Below are 21,776 nucleotides of genomic sequence, written 5' to 3' on the forward strand. Positions count from 1 at the left end.
GTAACCACCAGCACCTTTTCATGAGCCCATAAACCACTCCCACAAGCTCATTAAGTAACTCTCCCTCCATTTCTTTCACTCCCTATCCATTGGTAACCTCTGTTCTGCTCTTTGTGTTTCCCTGTCCTGAATATCTTATAAAAGAAGCCATATAATGTGTGATTTTATGTGTCTGGTTTCTTTCACTTAGTCTGATTTTGTTTTTGTTTTTTGTGGTGCTGGGGATTGAACCCAGGGCCTTGTGTAGGCTGGGCAGGCACTTTGCCTCTGTCTATACCCACAGCTCTAGCCTGTGCTCTCCCCCCCCTCCCCATTTTCTTTCCCCTCCACTCCTGGGGATTGAACCCAGGATCTATCACTGCACTACCTCTCCAGCCCTCTGTATTTTATTTGTTTATTTTTATTTTGGAACATTTTCTTACTAAATTTCCCAGGCTGTTCTTGAACTTGTGATCCTCTTGTCTCAGCCCCTGAGTAGCTGGAATTACAGGTTTTACACTTTGGTTTAGCCTCATGTTTTTTAAGGTTCATCTAAATTGTATCATGTTAGTACTTCATTTATTTTTATGACTGAATAATATTCCATTATGTTTACGCCACAGTTTGTCTATCCATTCATTCATTGAAGAAGCTATTTGAGTTGTTTCTACCTTTTGGCTATATTATGAGCAATGGGGCTATAAACATACATGCACATACAACTTTCTGTGAGGACAGATGCTTTATTTCTCTGGGGAATATACCTAGAAGTAGAATTGCTGGGTCATAAATAGCAACTCTGCGTTTTAACTTTTTGAGGAATTGTATGTCATTTTGACTTAACACCTTAACCCCCATATCACTGAGTTTGGTTAACTGATTTTCTCTTCTAAATATCCCTGTTAGCATTCATTTTTTTCTACCACCCTATACTTAAGATACACTTTCCAGGATTAATATTAATAGCTACTTTTAATTTTGTCTTCCTCATGGCTTTATTTATGTCATTTCCACACACATAAGATTGTTTTCTGGGATGTCTCACAAGGTCACCCGATTGTTGAGAAAAGCAAAACTGAGAGAGGGAGAGAGAAAGAAGGTCAGATCAGATCATGAAGCATGGCCTTGAATGCAGTCCTAGCACTGAGGAGGCTGAGGCAGGAGGCTCACTTTTCAAGACCAATTGTGCCATCATAGACCCCTGTCTCTTTTAAAAAATATATAAATAAATAAATAAGGAGGGGGAGGAAATAAAAAAGACAAAATAACTCTTCAAAGGTGCATTACTGCTCTCTGGATAAAGTGCACTTTTACATTTCTTTGAGGGCCTTTGCTATCCAGTTTCTGCCATTCTGTCTAATTTCAATCATGCCCCCTATTTCAGTAGATCTAGCTCTGTATTTCAAGTTTTGTACATGCTTCTCTATCTGTACTTTCATGCCCTCCACCCAAATCCTTTGTCTTATTTTTCTTTTTAGAAACTTTTTGACTCTTGGTGATTTGGTTATGTGCCTTTCTTTTGTGTGACTGCCCTCCATTTCTATAGTGTTGTTAGAGCATTTACTACACATTCCTGTTGCCTATTTACTTCTCAGGGAATCGGAAGCTAATGATAATCTAGTGCCATGTAATAAAGTATAATGAATAGGAATTTAGCAAAAATTAAAAGATTATTTGGTAAATTATTTAGGAAAGACCTTCTAGAGGGGATATTACTTGAACTAGACCTTCAAGGAGTCATTCATGAAGCTCCACCACTATAGGTGTATTAAACCTGTTAAGTATTCATGGATCCAGACCTAGGAGGATCCATGCCAGGGGCAAAAACCATGATAAAAGTGAGATGTTGGACATTTTTTAACCTTACTTTTTCTATTACTTAAATGAAATGTGCAGTGGACACAATCATGCCTGTAGACATCATGTCATCGAAAGAATATAAGAGTTTTAAACTTAGGGTGTATTGACAAGAGTATTAAGCAGTGATATACTTCATGGAAAGTGTAAGGACATTTTCAAGGGTAATTTTGTCCTTAACGTGTTAATTTCAGAGCTTACAACCTACTTTTATAAAACTTCACTGGACTTCTGTTGGAAACTACAACCACGACTAGGTGATTTCTGGGTAAATTATAAAATCTATAATAAGATACTTGTGCATGATATTTGGAGAAGAAGATCTGAGTAATACAGTTGTCCCTCATTATCTATGGGAGATTGATTCCAGGATATCCCCTCAGATACTGAAATCTAAATATTCAAATCCCTTATGTAAAATAGAATAATATTCACATATAACCTATATGTAACCTTTCTTGTACTTTAAATCATCTGTAGATTACTTACAAGACCTAATACTATGTAAATAGTTGTTTTACTATATTGTTTAGGGAATAATAAGAAAAATGTCTAATCAGTACAGATGCAGTTCTTTTGTTTTGCAGGGTTGGGGATCCAACCTGGGGCTCTATGAATTCAAGGCAAATGCTCTACCACCTAGAAATGTCCCCAGCACCACTACCCCTTTTAAAATATTGTTTTCAATCTTTGGTTGGTTGAATCTGTGGAAGTGGAGCCTATAGATATAGAGGGCCGATTATATAATAATGTTCATCTGGAAAGCAGTTGGAAGTGAGAGAACTTATGCCCATATTGCATTTGTCTGGGCGTTTCACTGTATCCTTTAGTCAGCAGTAAAAGTGGGACTTAATTTTCTCATATGTCTGCAATATAGTTGACACTCAGTAAAGGTATGCATGTCTTTGCATTTTAAATCTTTAAAAAAAAACGTAGAATATCTGTTTAAAAGTAAAAATGTATTTCTTGTATTTTGAAATACAATAATAGTTTCAGCTGTTTATAAAAGTCCACTTTATCTACTAGGCAAAAATAATGGTCTTATATTGAGGAAAGAAGTTCTCATATTTAAATATATATTTTTACTCTTGAGTCTCTCCATTTTTCATTGACCTGTTGGGGTGTTAAATCCTAGTTGTTGGAATAACACTAGCTCTGAATTCTCAAAGAATTAATACCTTCTTCTCAGTTACCAGCACACTTTGTTCAGTCTTTTATAGCACTGCGTATTGTATTACACTTGCTTCCATGATTAGATGGAATGTCTTGAGGATGATGGCAGGTGTTACATGAGAATCACACACTTACTCAGATTTCCAGCAAGCCCTCTCTGAACCACTCTCCTTGTCCTCAGTTCCCTTTGCAGTTAAACAGTTCATAGTATTGTTGGTGATTGATATATATGTTTACTATCATGATTTGGGTGGTCACTTCAAAGGTGTATACATACATCAATACTTAACCAAATTGTGTAATTTACATATGTGTACTTCACAGTGTCAATTATACCTCATTAAAGTTTTTAAGAAGAATCCCCATTGTGATTTGTCCACTATCAGTAGGTCACTATATTATATTAGCCCTGTATCTCCAAAAACACTTCAGGTTTTATACTCCTACCCCCTTACCTGCCCCCTAAGGTCTTTCCTCTTGACCTGTGTTCCCCCACCTCTTGAGTTCCTTGTCTCTGTTCTTGTCCCCCACTTACCCTCATCATTCTTTCTCTGTGTAGGGTACTGTCTTGACAAGAGAGAAAACCTCATGATGCCGCAGAAATTGTTGTAGACACCAGCTCTTTTTCCTGAAGCTACTCCTATGTGCTAGAAACTGTGACTGGCAGAGCATTTAGCACACACAGGCAGGACAGACAGAGCCTCTGCTCTTGGTGCTGGTTATGGTGGGTCACTTGGGAGATCACCACTTAAGAAATGTGTGTCCCTAGGGGCCATGTCAAATAGATACAACATGTTAGTAGAAATAAGAGATGGTTAAACTCTGAAAATTCCAATGAAAAAGGTATTACTAGGTACTCTGTCAAAGAAAATGTGCCCTAAAAACCTCAGCATCAGAATTATCATTTCTGATTTGATTGCTGGTTCTCTCTGAGCTAGAATCTCTGGAGAATAGACCTGGACATCTGCTTTGTACTAAGCTTTCTTAAAGACCACTGTGGGGATACCTAGAATGGTATGAACTTGGCTGGACACCAGGGTGGAAGGAAGAACGCATAAGTTGATCTTCTGAATATTTGATGTTATCTTGTAATATGGAAATGGAATGTTTTGTCAGTTGGGTACCATTTTGCCTGGCAAGGTATACCCATTTGATGGTTTAGAACTTAAAACATGTATTCTCAAGTCCTATAGTTTGTACATTGGATGAAAATTATGTGCTTGAAAGTTTTGATCAAAATTTTCTTTTCCCACAGAACTCAACAAAAATCCAGTGGAAGGCTTTTCAGCAGGTTTAATAGATGACAATGATCTCTATCGATGGGAAGTCCTTATTATTGGTCCTCCAGACACACTTTAGTAAGTATAATGGAACTGACATTTCCATTTTAACAAAATGAAATTAACAAAATGAAATTAAAATTATTTTGGCAGGCCAAAATGAAATTGGCTTTTTGAGGGAGCAGGTGAAATGACAATGTTTAGAATCATTTGTACTGAATTTGATCATGCCTCAGGTTCTTATGTTCTTTGTGAAACTCTAAGGTCTAAGACCTGTTGCTCTTAAAAATAGATAATAGTTTCAGAAATTCAGATACTTTTGATACCTGGAACAAATTAATTACAAAGCTATCGTACTGTGAGGTTATATAAAAAATAATTTTTACTTACTATCTTAGAGCTTGGGAGATTTAATTTTGAAAGGACCAAGAAGGAAGAAAAATTTCTATTAAAATATCTTCCTCTTCCCTTTTCTTGTACTTATTGTGCCTTGACCCTGAAATGGAAAATAATAATTTTAAGAAGCAAGATCTTATTATTCTTAACACTATAATATTAAACCATAGGATTACATTTTTCTAGGAAATTTTCATATATTGAACATATCAGCATCTTATGAAGGCTGGAGAAAACTTTTAAGATCATTTATTTTAGTGGTTCTCTAATGGGTTCTCACAGAACACTGATCATAGAAAAGGTGTTCTGACCCTAAAATGAATTAATGTCAATTTTTCTCTAGTTTATATAAATTATTGCTAAGGTATAAAAATATTAACTGAATGCCAGTTGTCGAACCAGTGATTTAAAGGTGGATAGTAGAATGTAGTGGTATCAAGGAGTAATAGAAGAAAAGAATTTATCAAGTATTTCATGTGTACCTTTCTACCACATGTAATATCTTTCTACTACAGTCTTATTTACTGCTGAGTATTTGTAGACTAATCTAAATTTATAAGAATTTATTCTATAAGACGCATCCTGACTTCTTGATGTTGGTGCCTTTTACAAGTTTCATGCTTTCTATAGAACTTGAGGTATTGGGTGGAAAATCAGGTGATTTTTCTCAAACCATACAGCTGAGTGACAGGGACAGATCTAGATCTGAATTTTGGGGCCCACGCTTTTCTCACTCAACTTTGGTCCTCAATGGTACAAAGTAGGCAAGGATTTGGACACATCAGACTTTTTTTTGTTTTGGTGGTCAAGTCATCATTTTTTGGTTTTCTTTAAGTTGTAGATGGACATAATACCTTTATTTTTATTTTATTTATTTATTTTTATGTGGTGCTGAGGACCAAACCCGGGGTCTCACACATGCTCCACCCCCAATTTAAGGTTTTCTAATGTGGTAGCCCCGCACTCTCCCCAAACAGCTTGTAGGAAAGAATTTTCAGACTTACTTCTATAGCAGGACTGGCTGAGACACACAGAACTGAGCCATAATGTAGATGTTCATGTTTTCTATGGTCTGAAAAAACAATTTATGTTTTGTCGTAACTATTGCCAGTCATAATTTTTGCTGATGTATTTCCTAGTGATATGTTTTGTATTCAAATGACAGAATGTGGCCAATCCACAGCATTCAAGATTTTGGGTAGGTTACAGTAGCTGGGACTGGGGTTGTGGCTCAGTAGTAGATCATTTGCCTGGCATGTGTGAGGCACTAGGTTCGATTCTCAACACCATAAATAAATAAATAAATAAATAAATAAATAAATAAAAAAAAAAATGTCCATGAGCAACTTAACAACCTAACAAAGTAGCCATTAAAAACCATCTTACAGCTATTCTCTCTCAATCTTGTTATTTGAAAGCAGATTCTTAAGTTCTGTGCACAAAACCATATATACATATATAACGTAGTTGCACATGTAAAACCTAGTCTGTGAGCCTAATAAAGTTCAAGTCCATTCTTCTGTTTTTGTTTTTTTTCCAGCCACAGTGCCTTGGGGAGACAGCAACATTCTGGTGATGGCAATCTAGTTACCTTACAATGGGTACAAGATAATGAGAGAAATTCTCCAAAACTGTTATCTGTATAGAGTACTGGGTAGGAATCCTGGCTTGAGCCTTTGACTCAATGAATTCACTGCATTTATTTTTCATGTATATATATTATGCAGTTGTAACACATATTATTATCTGGTACATATATGCATAGCATACCTCCAGCTTAATCTGAGAGAACTACTTTTAACACTAAGCATTCTACTTAACAGGCCATTCTTTTTACTAATAAAACCCATTTCTGACCTTCACTATCCATTTATAAAGTATTGGCTGATGGTCTGAGTTCTGCATTTGTGGTAGCTCCTTTGGAGTGTGTACTTGCTAATGAGACACTGGTGGCCACTTATATCTACACATTGTCTTTGTGAGATTCTTAGTCCTTTGCTTAGGGAAGAGAGAGCTTGGCTTAGGACAGGGTCCAGTGAAAAGGCCACAGGAAAGTAGCTATGAAGATACAAGGACAAAGAGGAGAGGAAAGGCCTTATGGGAAGTAGGCCTTTTAAAATGCTACCAAGAATTCAATATTTCATAGAGTTCTTAAAAAGTGTTCACTGAACTGTAAGGAAGTTAGTGTTGTTACTGTTGTTTCAGTGGAGTGAAGAGGGTAGAGGAATTGAAAATAGGTCAGCATAGACTTAGATGGTACCCAAACCTAAGTGATTAGCTCATCACTTAACAATTAGATCATAGTAAATTAACTATACCAAAATTTTATAAAATCTGGTGTGAAATTTTGTAATGGCATTATTAGTCTTCATTTAGTCACTAGGGGGCAACCCACATTATTTACAATTCATGTAATTGGCTGGTACATTCAAGTATTGCTTTGAGGCTGATAGTTAACATGAATATGAATGTAGTCATTATACTCCTCTTCAGGTTATATTTCATTAAATTTTTTTTTTATTGAGTCTTTCTAGCACTGTTAAGAATGCATTTCTTCTCTCCCTCTTTCTTTCCTCTCTCTCCCCTTTTGCCATTCAGGGATTGAACCTAGGGCCCATCCATGCTCAGTAAGCACGTTATCACTAAGATACATCCTCAGACCCAAGAATAGTTTTTTGGACTTTCTGTGAAGTGTACATTTCTGGAAATGGTGTGGGATAACCTGCTGTTTTCAGACTAATTATCAAGTAGCTTGAATACCCATGTCTAACCACAGAAATAAATTTTCAGGTAGGAGTAGCAGTAGGTTTTTTACAGGAAAAAGAGACACAGATATCATTGAACAATTATAAATTTTTATAAATTGTTATAGTAAGTGGTCAATGTACACCTTTTTTATCCCTAACTCTTGTTTTATCACCTTTGGTGCTCTATTCAGGGAGTATGCTTTATTTCCTACCATGGCCATGGTGTAAAAAGTTTTGAAGTCTTAAGATTGTATGTGTTTTAGAATTTTGCACATCCCCAGTGATTATAGAAAACAAGTAGTCAACTAACTGGTCTTATTAAAACTCTTTTATAATTGCAAAGTTCTGTTATAGTTAAAAAATTCTTTTATAGCCCTATTAGAGATTTAGAGTCAAATCATATTCTGTAATCAAATTCTTAAGAGAATGAATCTAGTATCTGCATTGCTTAGAAATTGAGTGATCAATGGCAATGTCATGTCATTTATCATGTAATTTTAAAAGCATGGGCTTTGAAGACTACCCTAGTGTAACTCCCTTACTCTGTCATTTTTATTAGTTGTGTTAAACTTTGAACAATTATATGAACTTGACCTTAGCTGGCATTTTCATGTCTAGGGTAAAAAAAATAAAGTTCAGAATGTTGCATTCTGCTTGTAGCAGAAGCAGCAGGAGAGGAAGCAGTCAAATATCAGAATAGTGGAGCAGTTGTGGAATGTGACAGGTAAAATGAATGAACAAAAGGCAGATACGAATAGAGACATAGATTGAAAGAACAATATTGAGCAAAATTTCAGAAGGCAGCATATAGCATATTTGTATTAAATTCTTAAAAAATATTTTTAGTTGTAGGTAGACACAATACCTTTATTCAGTTCATTTATTTTTATGTAGTGCTGAGGATTGAACTCAGTGCCTCATACATACGAGGCAAGCACTCCACCACTGAGCTCCAGCCCCAGCATGTTGTTAAAAAAAAAAAAAAAAAAAGTATGACAGAATGATACAATCTAATCCTTGTAGGATTTTGGTAATTTAATATAACAACAGTAAGAAGACCTTGTGGCAAAAACTTGAACTTGATCTATGTTTCTCAAACTTTTGAAAAAATGTGGAATAGTTTGTACCTCTTTTTGACTCATGCTTGTAATTATTAGAATCTGTGATGGAAAAAAATATATATATAATAGAAGGAAAGGTATTTTGAATTCATTGATACTTTTTTTTGCAGGTGGTGGGAGGGGCATACCAGGGATTGAACCCAGGGATGCATAACCACTGAGCTATGTCCCCAATCGTTTTTAATATTTTGTTAGAGACAGGGTCTCTCTAGTTGCTCAGGGCCTTGCTAAATTGCTGAGGCTGGATTTGAACTCATGATCCTCCTGCCTCTGCTTCCTGAGTTGTCGGGATTACAGATTTTACACCACTGCCCCGGGCTAATTGATAGTTTTAAAAACATTTTGTTGCTGAAAGCTCCATCCTTGTCCCTGATGACAATCTAATAATGAGGACATGGTTTTGAGAAAAACAAAACAGAAGGTTTATTGCTTTGCCAGCAAAGGAGAAACACAGGGGACTCCTGCCCCAAAGACTGTGATTCTGCCTATCAGCAAGAACAGGGGACTTTTTTAAAAGAGGTGACTCTATAACTGCATTCCATGGGTTCTCTGTTACAGTTGTAATTCACTTGTTAATTTGGGAGATAGTCATTTCTGAGATCCTCTGGTACCATCCCCAAAGTCTGGATTACTTCTGTCCTATGGTGGTGTGTATTCAGGGACTGATAACTCTGCCTAAGATGGCGAAGAAAGGTAATTCTGTTTCCCCTGAGATTAGGGAAGGGGAGAGATTAGGGAGGAGCAAGCAGAGAGGAAGAGAAAGAAACAAGTCTGTTTCAAAAATAAGTTGTAGTGGCAGAGCAGCAAGGGTTATATAGTCAAAGCATAAAGTGGACCACTGTTATATTTTCATTTTGCTACCACAGTTGTATGTTTGTGGGTTTGAAAAAATGAGTATATTAATGTGGTTTCTCTCTGCTCACTTGACTATTGAGTAGAAGTTTGCATCCACAGATTGGGTACTACCAATCAAGGCAATAATTGAATTAATGAATGAATGCAGGTAGAATTTCCCCAGATAAAATAGAAGGTTGAGGGATCCACAGAGAGGAGAAAAATTGAGAACTAGCATAGCTGCTTTAGAGGAAGGGAAAATTCTGTGATTTAAATCTTTAGGGCAGTCTTATTAAATAAATTTGGTTGACATTTTAAAGGTTGAAAATAATTTAGAGGCGTTAAGGCAGTGTTTTTATTTGTTCTAATTTGGGTATTATTCAACCTGGGTTCACTTTCTCACTGAGGTATACCCCAGCTCTTTTTATTTTATTTTATTTTATTTTTTAATGACAGGGTCTTGCTAAATTGCTGAGGCTGGCCTTGAACTTGGGATCCTCATGTTTTAGTCTCCTATTTGCTGGGATTGCAAGTGTGGGCTACCATGCCTTGCCTGAGGCAGTTTTTCATAATGAGGATTCCATTAGGCCATTATGAAGCATTCTGAATGCATCTAATCAATAAAAATTAAAGTGATCTGGGAAAGCCAACTTAATATTGTCAAGGAATATCCTTACCAGGGGAATAAAGTGCATGGGCTTTGTGTGTGTGTGTGTGTATGTGTATATATTTCCCCTCCTTGGCTGTTTTCTGTTTTTGTGACTTTCCAACCACAATTGATAATCAGAAATATTTTGTGTCATGATCCAGTGATACATGTTTACATAGGTTAGTGAGTATAAATACATATATTTTATAAGTAAAAACTTGTGATAAACTTTCATGTTTTCTGTTCTATTTTTGTTAACAAAAGAACTTAGTAAGTGACTTTTGCAGCCTGTTTGGAAAACTAGTCCGTATAATTAATATGTCCTAAGACCAGTTTGGCACTTACTTATGCAGGTTAGGGTAGCATAGGCTGAGACAATACTTCTCTTTCATTAGTATAATGCACATTTTACGGCAATTGTTTCAGGCTGTTCCTCTCAAACCTTCAAGCTATTTTTTTCTCTTCAGTTGATAACCTCATAAATTATCCAAGAGCAAGACTCTAAGGCAGGCATAGAATTTGTCATTCTTCTTCCTTCGTACTTCTGGATATCTGTACTATATTCACTCTGTTTTAATAATTGTAGTCTTTCTGTCAACACAGAAAGGCTATCTTCTTGCAAACAAATTAAGTTTTCCACCTTTTAAAGTACTTCATTTGTACTTTTTCCTTATCCTCCTTCTAAAACTGTTAAAATTCTTGTACAGTTTGTCCCATTCATCATGCTTGTTCTTTATCATTACATTCTTTTCTTAATCCTTTGTGATCTTTTTCTATTGCTCTTATCAAAATGTATTATCAAGGTCACTGACTTTTTATACTCCAAGCCTAGTTTTTCTTTCCTAAGTATTCACAAATATTTGATAATAGTGATCTACTTCTCTTTAGAAAACTTGGTGCCATTGCAGTGATGCACACCTGTAAGGCCAGCCTCAGCAACTTAGCCAGACACTGTCTCAAAATTAAAAACAAAAAGGACCGGGGATGTAGCTTAGTGGTACAGCACTCCTGGGTTCATGCTGGGTACCACAAACAAAAAACTTACCTGTATCTTGCTTTCTTGAACAGAAAAAGTTAATACTTGCTTGTACTTAAAAATTCAAGCACTATTGAAATGTGTGAATCAGAAAATAAAATAATTTCATATCATACCCACTGTAGAGTAACCATTGTTATATACTGATGATACATTCCTAGGCTTTTTGTGTGTGTGTGTACAAATGTGCCCCCATTTTTGTTTAAAAAAAATGGGTTTATTTTATAAATATTTGCTTTTTAAAATAATACGTTCTACTGATTTTTTTTTTTTTGCTAGATTTTTTTTTCTAACTCTAGCATGGTAAACTCTATAATGATTACTAATGTTTTGTTCTGTTTTTTTTGTTTAACTTGGAACAATGCTTAGTGTAACTAGATCAATATTTATTTGTTCAATGAATGAAAACCATTTTATGATCTAAGAATTCCATTTCTCATTGATCTGAAATAACCATGATCGTATGACTCTGCCCTAATGGAGTGTACACTGAATAAGAGAATCAGATGTGCAAATTGCTATTGCAGTAAATTAAGTCATTGTAGTGACTAGTTTAGATTGGTAAAATCTTTTCTCTAGGCAACAGTTTTAAGTTGAGAGAATGATGATTAGAAGACTAAAGGAAAAGGGTATTTCAAGCAGAGAAAACATCTAACATCTGGGTCATAAGGCAGGAATTTGGTCATTTTTGCCCTTTAAGGCTGACTTGACCTTTTGGGTTTTAGTTGGTAATATATATACATCATTTTATTATTTTATTGACATTTCTTCAAGAATGGTTTCCAATTAAATGGCATTGATCTGTAACTGGGCTGCCCAGTATGATAACCAATAACCACTGTGGCTAGCGACTCTATATTGGACAGCAAAGAACATCTTAAATGTTGCAGAAAGTCCTCTTCATGAGCACTGCTCTGGAAAGTCAGTAGACTACAAACTCCTTCAGACTATATTCTGTTCACTCCTCTACTCCCAATGTTTGACACATAAGTACTGAACAAACATTTATTAAATGATATGAAATGAATAAATGGATGGATGAATGGAAATAGCATTACCTGTTCCCAGACAAGGAACAACAAATGCACATAAACTTTGAGATGACAAGGAACTTCTGTGTTTGAGGAACTGAAAGAAGACTGGCTAGAACAGAGAGAAGAGTGATAGTTTGAGATCAACATAGATAAATCAGCAACTTGAGCCCTATAAGCAATGTTAAACTTTCTGAATTTTGTTTTAAGTGCATTGAGGAAATGATGGAAAGTTTGTAGCATAGATGTAATGTGATCTGATCTGGATGCCTCTTTACCAAACTATTTCTTTTTTCTTTTGCTAGCTCTCTTGAGATTTCAATAAAGTTATAGATATGGTACTTTATTAAACTGGGTATTTGAGGTAACTATCTGTAGGGAATCCAGATTATTCACCAGGTTTACTTTTGAGTATTAGTTTTATATTTGTTTTAATGATTGTATACTTATAAGCAGGAACTTATAGGCAAGAATTTGTTTTTGTTTTTTTCAGTGAAGGTGGTGTTTTTAAGGCTCATCTCACTTTCCCAAAAGATTATCCCCTCCGGCCTCCTAAAATGAAATTCATTACAGAAATCTGGCACCCAAATGGTAAGTTTATCTAGTTTTATTTTTACTTTCAAATATGATGGCCAGTGACTAATGATTTCAAGGTCAATAACAGAGATTTAGTTCTCAGTGAAATTGCTTTGGAATTTCCAGTTCAAGTTCATTGTATTCATTGTGCACATGGCCATGTACTAGATTTTTTTCCAAAGAGAAGGACTAACAGATCATATGGAAAATATTATTTTTTATTTATTTACTTAGCTTTTTGCTCTTTATGAGACTCAGTGTTCCAAACTAGAGGCAGCATTTCTGAGTAATACGAATAGAGCTTCACTAATTGAGGACCTGCTATTGCAAAGAGCATAGCAATCTTCAAACATGGGTTTTTAATATATATCTTCTTATCTCAGCTTTTAGAACATGGGCAACTCTTAACTTTTATCTGTGTTCTTAGCTGTTAAAAAAACTGTCCCATCTGCTTCATAGGTGATTCGTTAGACAAGAGAAATACCACAGTTTGGAAAGCATCCAGTACTTCTGTTCATGGAGCAATGATTCAGCCCAAAGATTGACTGCCCTATAAAATCATTGTTGTGACCAAAGGTTAGGTCATATAAGCTACTTCTATACATAGGCTCCCTGAACTTTTGGCTTTGGTTTTTGTGATAGAAGTTGCAAGGGTTTCTTTTCTCTTTTGACTAGTTATCTCTTTAGGCTACTATACTAATTTGTGTTCTGCATCTCATCCTCAACACTCTTGTTTGCAAGGAATAGAAATAGGTACATTAAATTAAGCAAAAGTGGGTTGGGGAAATAGCTCAGTTGGTAGAGTGCTTGCCTTGCAAGCACAAGGCCCTGGGTACAATCCCCAGCAATGAAAAAAAAAATATTATTAAGCAAAAGTCAGTGAGAGGCATGATTGAATGAATGAATAAATTAAATAAGGATTTATCAGAAGCAAATGGGGCATCAAGGCTTGAAAAATCAATGGGTATGATGAGAGACTGGACCTGTCAGATAGAAAACTACTGGCAATTAATGAAGCTACTGCATTTTATTATATCTAAGACAGCAGCGATCATAAAAGTAATATCTCTAATCATTTAATAGTGATAGAAGGCATTTATGATATCCTGCCTGATTCTTGGATACTTGATTTGATGATGTTGTTCTTAGAGCTTTGACATATCTTTGATCTTTTTCTGGACTTTGGGTAGTTTCTTCTGCCTTCACTTGAATTACTTGATATATAATAGACAATCTTCTTGAACTGGTTTTGAAAGAAGGTGCAACAAAGTTTCTCAATTTTGCCTCACTACAATTTAGTTATGCGACTCTAGGCAAAATCTCATCTTAATTTCTCTGCAAAAATTAAATGAAAGCATATATGGAAGCAAAAATCATGAAATTCCCTTCTGTCAAGAGGGATAGCATCAGAAGTTTAGGAGGAAATTTGATGGATTTTTTTTTTTTTTTTTTTTAAGGTTGAAGAGACTTTTCATTTTGTAGGGAGAGACTTTAGAGAAGAAATAATCAAGACTTTATTGGAGAAGGGATAATTAATGAAGAAAGGATACCTGAGGAGGTGATGGGGCAGGGATAGCAGCCACAGAAAGAATTAGCTGTAGGAAGGAGTGAAAAGTCATTCTGAAATGGAAAAGAGGAAAACAGGCAAGCACGATACTCAAGGAATGTGAATGTCTTGCAAGGCACTGGTAGTCAACTGTGATCCCTTCCTATATGATATCATGGTCTCCATGGGGAAGAGGTACACATTAAGCAGAATGTTGAAGCTGTGAGGTGATTGTGATGTAGGTATCCATCCTTTTTTTGGTAATGAAGAAGAAAGGAGTCAAGATTCTAGAGAATATGTTCCTGAATGGAATTTGGAATGTTGAATATGCCTGACAAGCATTATTCTGCAGGCTGGGTGGGGGGGGGGTCGTCGTTAAATTGACGAGTTCAAAGTTGTATCATAGATTCACGTGATTAGATTTTCCTTCCAGAAAGATAAGATGAATAGAAGAGTGGAAGAGGAAGCCAGCCAGACATATGAGTTCCAGAGTAAAAAAATAGTAAAAGCTTGAACCAAGAATAGTATCAGGAAGGACGATTTAGTTCCTTTCACTTCTTGACTACTGGACATAGGTGGTAATAAAGCTGTACGCTTTTAGGATTGACTAGTACTTTAAGAAAACATTATAGAATGAAAATCATAATGAGATATCACTTTTACCCACTAGAATGACTGTAATAAAAATAGTAATAACAAGTGTTAATAATGAAGTAGAGAAATCATTACTCTCATATAATACTGGGAAGAATGTAAAATGGTGCAGATGTTTGGAAAATAGTTGGCAGATCCTTAAAACATTAAACAAACTTACCATTATGATCCAGGAATTCTACTCCTAGGTACATATCTAAGAAAATTAAAAACATATGTCTCTCAAATCTCATACGTGAGTGTTCATAGTTCAATACTTTGTATTGACCCCAAAGTAGTAACAACCCAAATGCCTGTCAGTTGATGAATGGAAAACAAAATGTAATATTATATCTGTGTAATAGATTGTTATTTGGCAAGTAAAAACAAGGAAAGTACTGATATGTGCTACAACATGGATAAACCTTGGAAACATGATGTTAAGTGAACAAAGCCAGTTTTAAAAAATAACATTGTGATTCCATTTATATGTAATACTTAGAATAGGCAAATCTATAGAGCCAAAGTGGTTGCCTAGGGCTGGAGGAGTGGTTGGAGGGAAATAAGGAATGATTATCAGTTGGGTATTGAGTGTATTATGGGATGATGAAAATATTCTAAAATTGATTATGGTGGTGGTTTATACAACTATAAATTCAGTAGGTAGAAACAATTACATTGTATGTTTCGAACAGGTGAATTTTATGGTAAATGAATTATATATCAGTAAAGCTGTTAAAAAATTATTGGGTATAAAATAGTTTTGTGAGGTTTAGATGCATTCAACTTTGGACTTTTTTTTTTTCCCTTGAGGTACATTAACTACCTTCAGATAATTAAATAAAACTAGGGTTCAGTAGTGAGTCTAGGTCCTTGGAAGTTACCTCGGGATGACAGATAACAGTATGATGTACTAAATGAATTAATTTACCTGGGGAAACAGTTATTAATGTTAGAGATTAGGATAACATCAAAAGTCATGTTAAAGAAGGGGAAAACTAGGTCCGGGTGCAGTGGCACATACTTGTAATCCCAGTGGCTCGGGAAGCTAATGCAGGAAGATCATGAATTCAAAGCCAGCCTTAGCAACTTAGCAAGGCCCTAAGCAACCTAGTAAGAGCCTTTCTCTAAATAAAAAATATAAAAAGGGGCTGTGGATGTGGCTCAGTACTTAAGCCCCTTTGGGATCATCAGTCCAGGGTACAAAAAAAAAAGAGAGAGAGGAGGGGGGGGATCGGTTAGGGCAGAAGGAAGGGAGGGAAAAGTCAGAAGTAGCTGAGAGAAAGTACAGTTGAAGAATCAGGAGGAAAGAATTTTCAAAGAAGCCAAGGGAAAAAATGTGTCCAGGAAGGTTTTGTCAACAAGTATCATTTGTGTTGGGTCAGAAGGGTTCTTAGATTGACGTTCCTAGGAGAATATGTTATTCAGACCATTTTGTGAGAACAGTGCTAGTGTCCTGATAGGCTGCAGAAGCCAATTTCCAGTAAGGTATTAAAGAATACCCAAAATAGTGAGTAGATAGAGAAAATGAGGGCAAGCCAAGTTTTTCGTGGTTTTGTGTGTTTTAATTTTTTTAAAAAAAATTTAAATATATTGGTTCTTTTAAAAAAAATTACTTTTAGTTGTAGATGGACACAATACCTTTATTCCATTTATTTATTTTTATGTGGTGCTGAGAATTGAACCCAGTGCCTCATGCATGTGGGGCAAGCAATCCACTGCTGAGCCATAGCTCCAGCCCATGTTGGTTCTTTTAAATTATATATGACAGCAGAATTCATTCTGATATAATTACACAGCATGGAATATATCTTATTCTAGTTAAGATCATAGTTCTATGAATGTACGTGATGGTGGGATGGTGTTTCACATGTACATAGGAAAATTATGTCAGATTCATTTCAGTGTCAGTTTTTCTTAGTTTTGTATGTATATTCTCAAGAAAGGAGATAAGTAGAATGCATTGTTGAGAAATTTTAGTTTATGATGGAAGAAAAATCTTTTCAATTATTGATGGAAGACCAATGGCTTGCTATTTATGGATAAATAATTTTCATAACTAAATAGCAAAGTAAATTGAAGCTAAATGGAATTGAAAGTCACAAGCAATTTTTGAAAGTTATTATTTATTTATTGTAGTGGCAATGGAACCTAGGGGCACTCTACCATTGAGCCACATCCCCAGCACTTTTTATTTTTTGAAGCGGAGTTTCACTAAATTGCCAAGGCTGACCTCAAATTTGTTGGGATTACAGGAGTGTACCACTGTGCTCAACTCTACAAGTGATTAAAAAAAAAAAAAAAGAGTAGTCATGATCATTTATTTGGTATATGTTGGGAACAAGAACTCTCTGGGCTATCGATATAGCTCTGTTTGTAGAGTACTTGCCTGTCAAGCACAAGAACTCTCTAGCTTCAGAAATAAACATTGAAAGACAGAGATAAGAGATGGAGTGGGGGGAGAGGGAGAGAGAGACATTGAGACTAAAAAGAAATGACAACTCCCTGAATATAGAATTCTTAAGTAGATCTTCTATCAGAAAATAAAGATAGCTCTAAAGTACATTAAAATGAAAGAGAAGCAAAAATTAAAAATTATACAGTGGAGCTAGGCATGGTGGTACATGCTTGTAATTCCAGGTCCTTGAGGGTGGTGAGGCAGGAGGATTGCAAGTTTGAGGCTAGCCTGGCAATTTTGTGAAACCCTGTCTCACAATAAAAATAAAAAAGTTTTAAGAATGAATATACATCAATGGTAGAGCATTTCCCTCTAGCATGTGCAAGGCCCTGGGTTTAATCCCTAGTATCAGAGGGAAAAAAATCATGCAGGGGAAATTAAGAAGCATTTTGTCAAGATAAATCTAAATACTTGACTACATAATTGGCTAAAGGAGAAGAACAGACATTTCTCAAAAGAGGAAATACAGGGCTGGGGATATAGCTCAGTTGGTAGAGTGCTTGCCTCACAAGCACAAGGCCCTGGGTTCACTCCCCAGCACTGCCCAAAAAAACCAACCAACCAAACAAACAAACAAACAAACAAAAAAAAAAAGAGGAAAAATATATATAATTGGTATGGAAAGTTGTCATGGAAAAAAAATTGAAAAAGCTGTTTCCTATACATTATATGAAATTTCTATAAAAATGTTAATCCTGAATGAGGAGGCAATGATAATGGTCATGTCATATTGTTGATGGCTGTATAAATTATGTAATTTAAAAAAATTGCTTGGCAATAGGTCTTAAACCTCAAAATTTTCTCATTCTAAAGAAAATCATACTGTTTAAAATGACATGATACAAGTTAAGTAAAAAATGTAAAAGATTCTAGCTGGGTCTGGTGGCACACACTTATAATCCTAGTGACTTGGGAGGCTGAGGCAAGAGGATCATAAGGTCAAGCCATCCTCGGCAACTGAGCAAAACCCTGAGTAACTCAGTGAGATTCTGTCTCAAAATAAAAAAATAATAAAAGGGGGGTGACTAGGGATATAACCCCCGGTACCAAAAAAATAAAATGAATAAAAATAAAAGGTTATTCGATCCCCAGCACTGCAAAAATAAATAAATAAATAAAAGATTAGTGATGAACTAATAATTTTTAAAGACAGAAAATGGATCTTAAATTGATTCCTTATGATTTAATTCTGTATAAACATTTAATGTCATGTAAAAAAAAAGACGGGAAAAAAATCCTTATTTTGTAATAAGTTAGGAAAACATCGTAAAATAATATTTTACAAAATTTTTGTGAACTTTGTAGTTTTTTTGTTCGTTTGTTTTTTTTGTACCAAGGATTATTGAACTCAGGGACACTCGACTATGGAGTCACATCCCCAGCCCTATTTTGTATTTTAATTTAGAGACAGGTTCTCACTGAGTTGCTTAGCACATCACTTTTGCTGAGACTGGCTTTGAACTCTCAATCCTCCTGCCTCAGCCTCCCTAGCTGCTGGGATTATAGGCAGGCACCACTGTGCCTGGCCTTTATAGTGTTTTGATGTTATTTTTGCCTCTTGATCGAATGATTCCTTTAGTTAATAGATTCTATTAGCAGTTGGGGGTCAGTTGGGAAGGGAATCTTAATTACTGAAAAGCTTACATATAAAACATTGAAGATTCAGGTTGTACCTCCTTGTCAGGTCTGGTGTGGTCCTGGCACATAGAATGCATTCAAAAAGTATTTGTCAGATTAATAGAGCAGTAATATTGGTATATGTATACACATTTTGATTCTGGTCCTAAGATTCTCATTGCCTGCTGATGTTCTGAGAGGAAAAATAAGCTTCAGAATTATAACTGTTCACAAGTTTAGGTTCTACAAAGAAGTTAGGAATGAAATGTATAAGAATATACTACTTGCTGTTTATAGAATTTGGAAATTTGGTTAATTTACAGCAGTAAATTTTATTTATACTTCTTTCTTTTCTAAACTCTCTCCCTAAAAGTATGCTTCCCCCACTTTCTTCTTAAGAGAAAATTTTACCATAAAAGTTATGTTGGCCAATAGATAGGTAACCTTTTTGTGATATATAAATGGATTTGTGAATTAATACTTCTTTTTTTTGTTACTTAACATTTTAATTTTCACTGAACCATTTCAAAGTAAGATATAGTTATATCAACACATGTCCCCTAGAAATAAAGATGTTCTCTTATTCTGATTTAAGTGATTATTACTTGTGCTTGAATTTTAAAATGGATTTTTAGAAAAGAGGCCTCATGAATGTCATAATATTGACAGATTTTCATGGGCAATACATTCCTTTTGTGCATTTGAACTCCTTTCCCTCAAAACATGTTTGCTTTTATGTGATTTTAAAAGTACATCACATTTTTAGTTGCATTTTCTTAGAAAAATTCTAAATCTTTGACTACCACCAATTTAAATCAGTAAGTGTAAGACTAGAAAATTACATAAAAACAGTTTTCCACAATTTAGATCATATATGCTTTCTGAAAATGTGGAACAGATTTAGTAGTTGCTATTTACTCATTTAAAATGTATTTTTTATATTTCATATAAAAGTTTTATATTTATATTTCAATGGTAAACACCATCTATATGCTGAGTATCTTAAAAGCTTTGCACAAATAAAAAATGTAACTTACACTCCTTGGGTTTGTTGGATCCTATGTGTTTGTAAAAATTTATAGTTTTCTTAAAAAGTTAGCAGATTCCATTTTGGAAATTTTCTGTGTAATAGTAATATCTTATACAGGTGTTATGCAGATCAGGATCATGTTTGTAATAGCTACTTTACGTTTAACCAAATCGGTAATATATTACAAGACTTTTATTCTCTGATTTTGCAGTTGATAAAAATGGTGATGTTTGCATTTCTATTCTTCATGAGCCCGGAGAGGATAAGTATGGTTATGAAAAGCCAGAGGAACGCTGGCTCCCTATCCACACTGTGGAAACCATCATGATTAGTGTCATTTCTATGCTGGCAGACCCTAATGGAGACTCACCTGCTAATGTTGATGCTGCGGTAAGGTCTTCCCATGCTCCATGTCCTTTCTTTTCCACCACTCCTTACCCCTACTCTTTTGGGGTGGAATCCAGAGTGCTAGGCAAGATCTCTACTACCGAACTGTGCCTTCAACTTCTCACTCTTTGTTCTGATAAAACTCAACTTGTTATGTGTAATACGTCCTTTTGAAGTATGTATACATCATGAAACAGCAATTTTGAACTAATTAACATATGTATTACCTTTAGCAATTTTTAAGAATGTTAAAGTTAGTCACAGATACAATAGTTTTTTTCCAACTTATTATTATTGTGGTAAAATGATAATAGTTATAATTTGTTCAGGGATATACAATAAAAATATCTAATTTGATATTAAAAATTTAAATATAGGGTGAGAATGTCGATTAAAAGTTTTTTATGTGATCAAAGTAAAGTTGTTATCAACTTAAAATAATCTGTTATAAAATGCTTAACTTTGTGGTAACTACCAAGCAAAATCTTACAGTAGCTACAAAATGGTAAAAAATAAGGAATCAAAGTATACCAATAAAGAAAACCACTTAATCACAGAGAAGACAGCAAGAGAAAGAAAGGATCACAAAACAACCAGAGAACAATGAACAAAATGGCAGCAGTAAGTCCATATTTACAGTTAGGGTTAGGATTAGAGAGCTCCCTTCTGGATTCCTCCATCCAGATTAGATTGATTGTTTTACCCTGACTCTCATGCTGGCTACCTCCCTTAAACTTTTCCTTTATAGCTCTTCTGGATCAGATTATCTGTTTCCTGGATCCTCCAACCCCCTTCCCACCATGCACCTTTGCCTACGGATTTCATCCCAGAATAATGTTTTAGGGTATAATGGAAATTAAATCTAGGGCCCTTTCATGATTCAAGGTGTTTTTATCCTTCCTTAATGCTTGATTGATACTTTGTTTATAGAGTTCTAGGGAGAAAGTACAATTTAAACAGAATTTTAATTTTTTATTATTGCTGATGGGAAGTTAATTATAGGCTGATTTTCCGTTATTAGGTGACCCTCCCCCTTTCCGTTTAGGTTTTTTATTCTTGGTCTTCTGAAATTTCGTAGAGTTGTATAAGCTCTTCAATTTTCTATCTCCATAAGTTGGTGTATACCCTTTGAATTTAAAGACTTGTGTTTTGGAAGAAATTTTAATTTTTTTGAGACTTTCTCCCTGTTTAATGTTTTTTCCTCTTTTGAACATGTTTTAGTTTATACCCATATCGATCCCCTTGCATTATCTTTTTATCTAAAATAGTGTCCTTTTTTTTTTTTTTTTGTGCTGGGGATTGAATCCAGGGGCACTGTACAACTGAGCTTACATCCCTAGCCCAACATGCCTCCCCCTTTTTTTCTTTTTTGAAACAGGGTCTAGATAGCCTCCAACTTGTGATCTTCCTTGTGAATCTGCTGAGT

General features: G+C 35.1%; 1 protein-coding gene across 1 annotated transcript in view; it reads left to right on the top strand.

Annotated features, from left to right (window-relative positions):
• Ube2g1 (ubiquitin conjugating enzyme E2 G1) overlaps positions 1 to 21,776 on the top strand; it is a 96,499-nt gene that overhangs the window by 64,814 nt on the left and 9,909 nt on the right. The window contains exons 2-4 of the mRNA XM_047545082.1: positions 4,265 to 4,367; positions 12,597 to 12,694; positions 20,175 to 20,353. Of these exons, the coding sequence (XP_047401038.1) occupies positions 4,265 to 4,367; positions 12,597 to 12,694; positions 20,175 to 20,353 (380 nt within the window). The remainder of the gene's footprint in view (positions 1 to 4,264; positions 4,368 to 12,596; positions 12,695 to 20,174; positions 20,354 to 21,776) is intronic.

Source organism: Sciurus carolinensis, chromosome 3 (genome assembly GCF_902686445.1).
Source record: "Sciurus carolinensis chromosome 3, mSciCar1.2, whole genome shotgun sequence".
Taxonomy (NCBI): domain Eukaryota; kingdom Metazoa; phylum Chordata; class Mammalia; order Rodentia; family Sciuridae; genus Sciurus; species Sciurus carolinensis.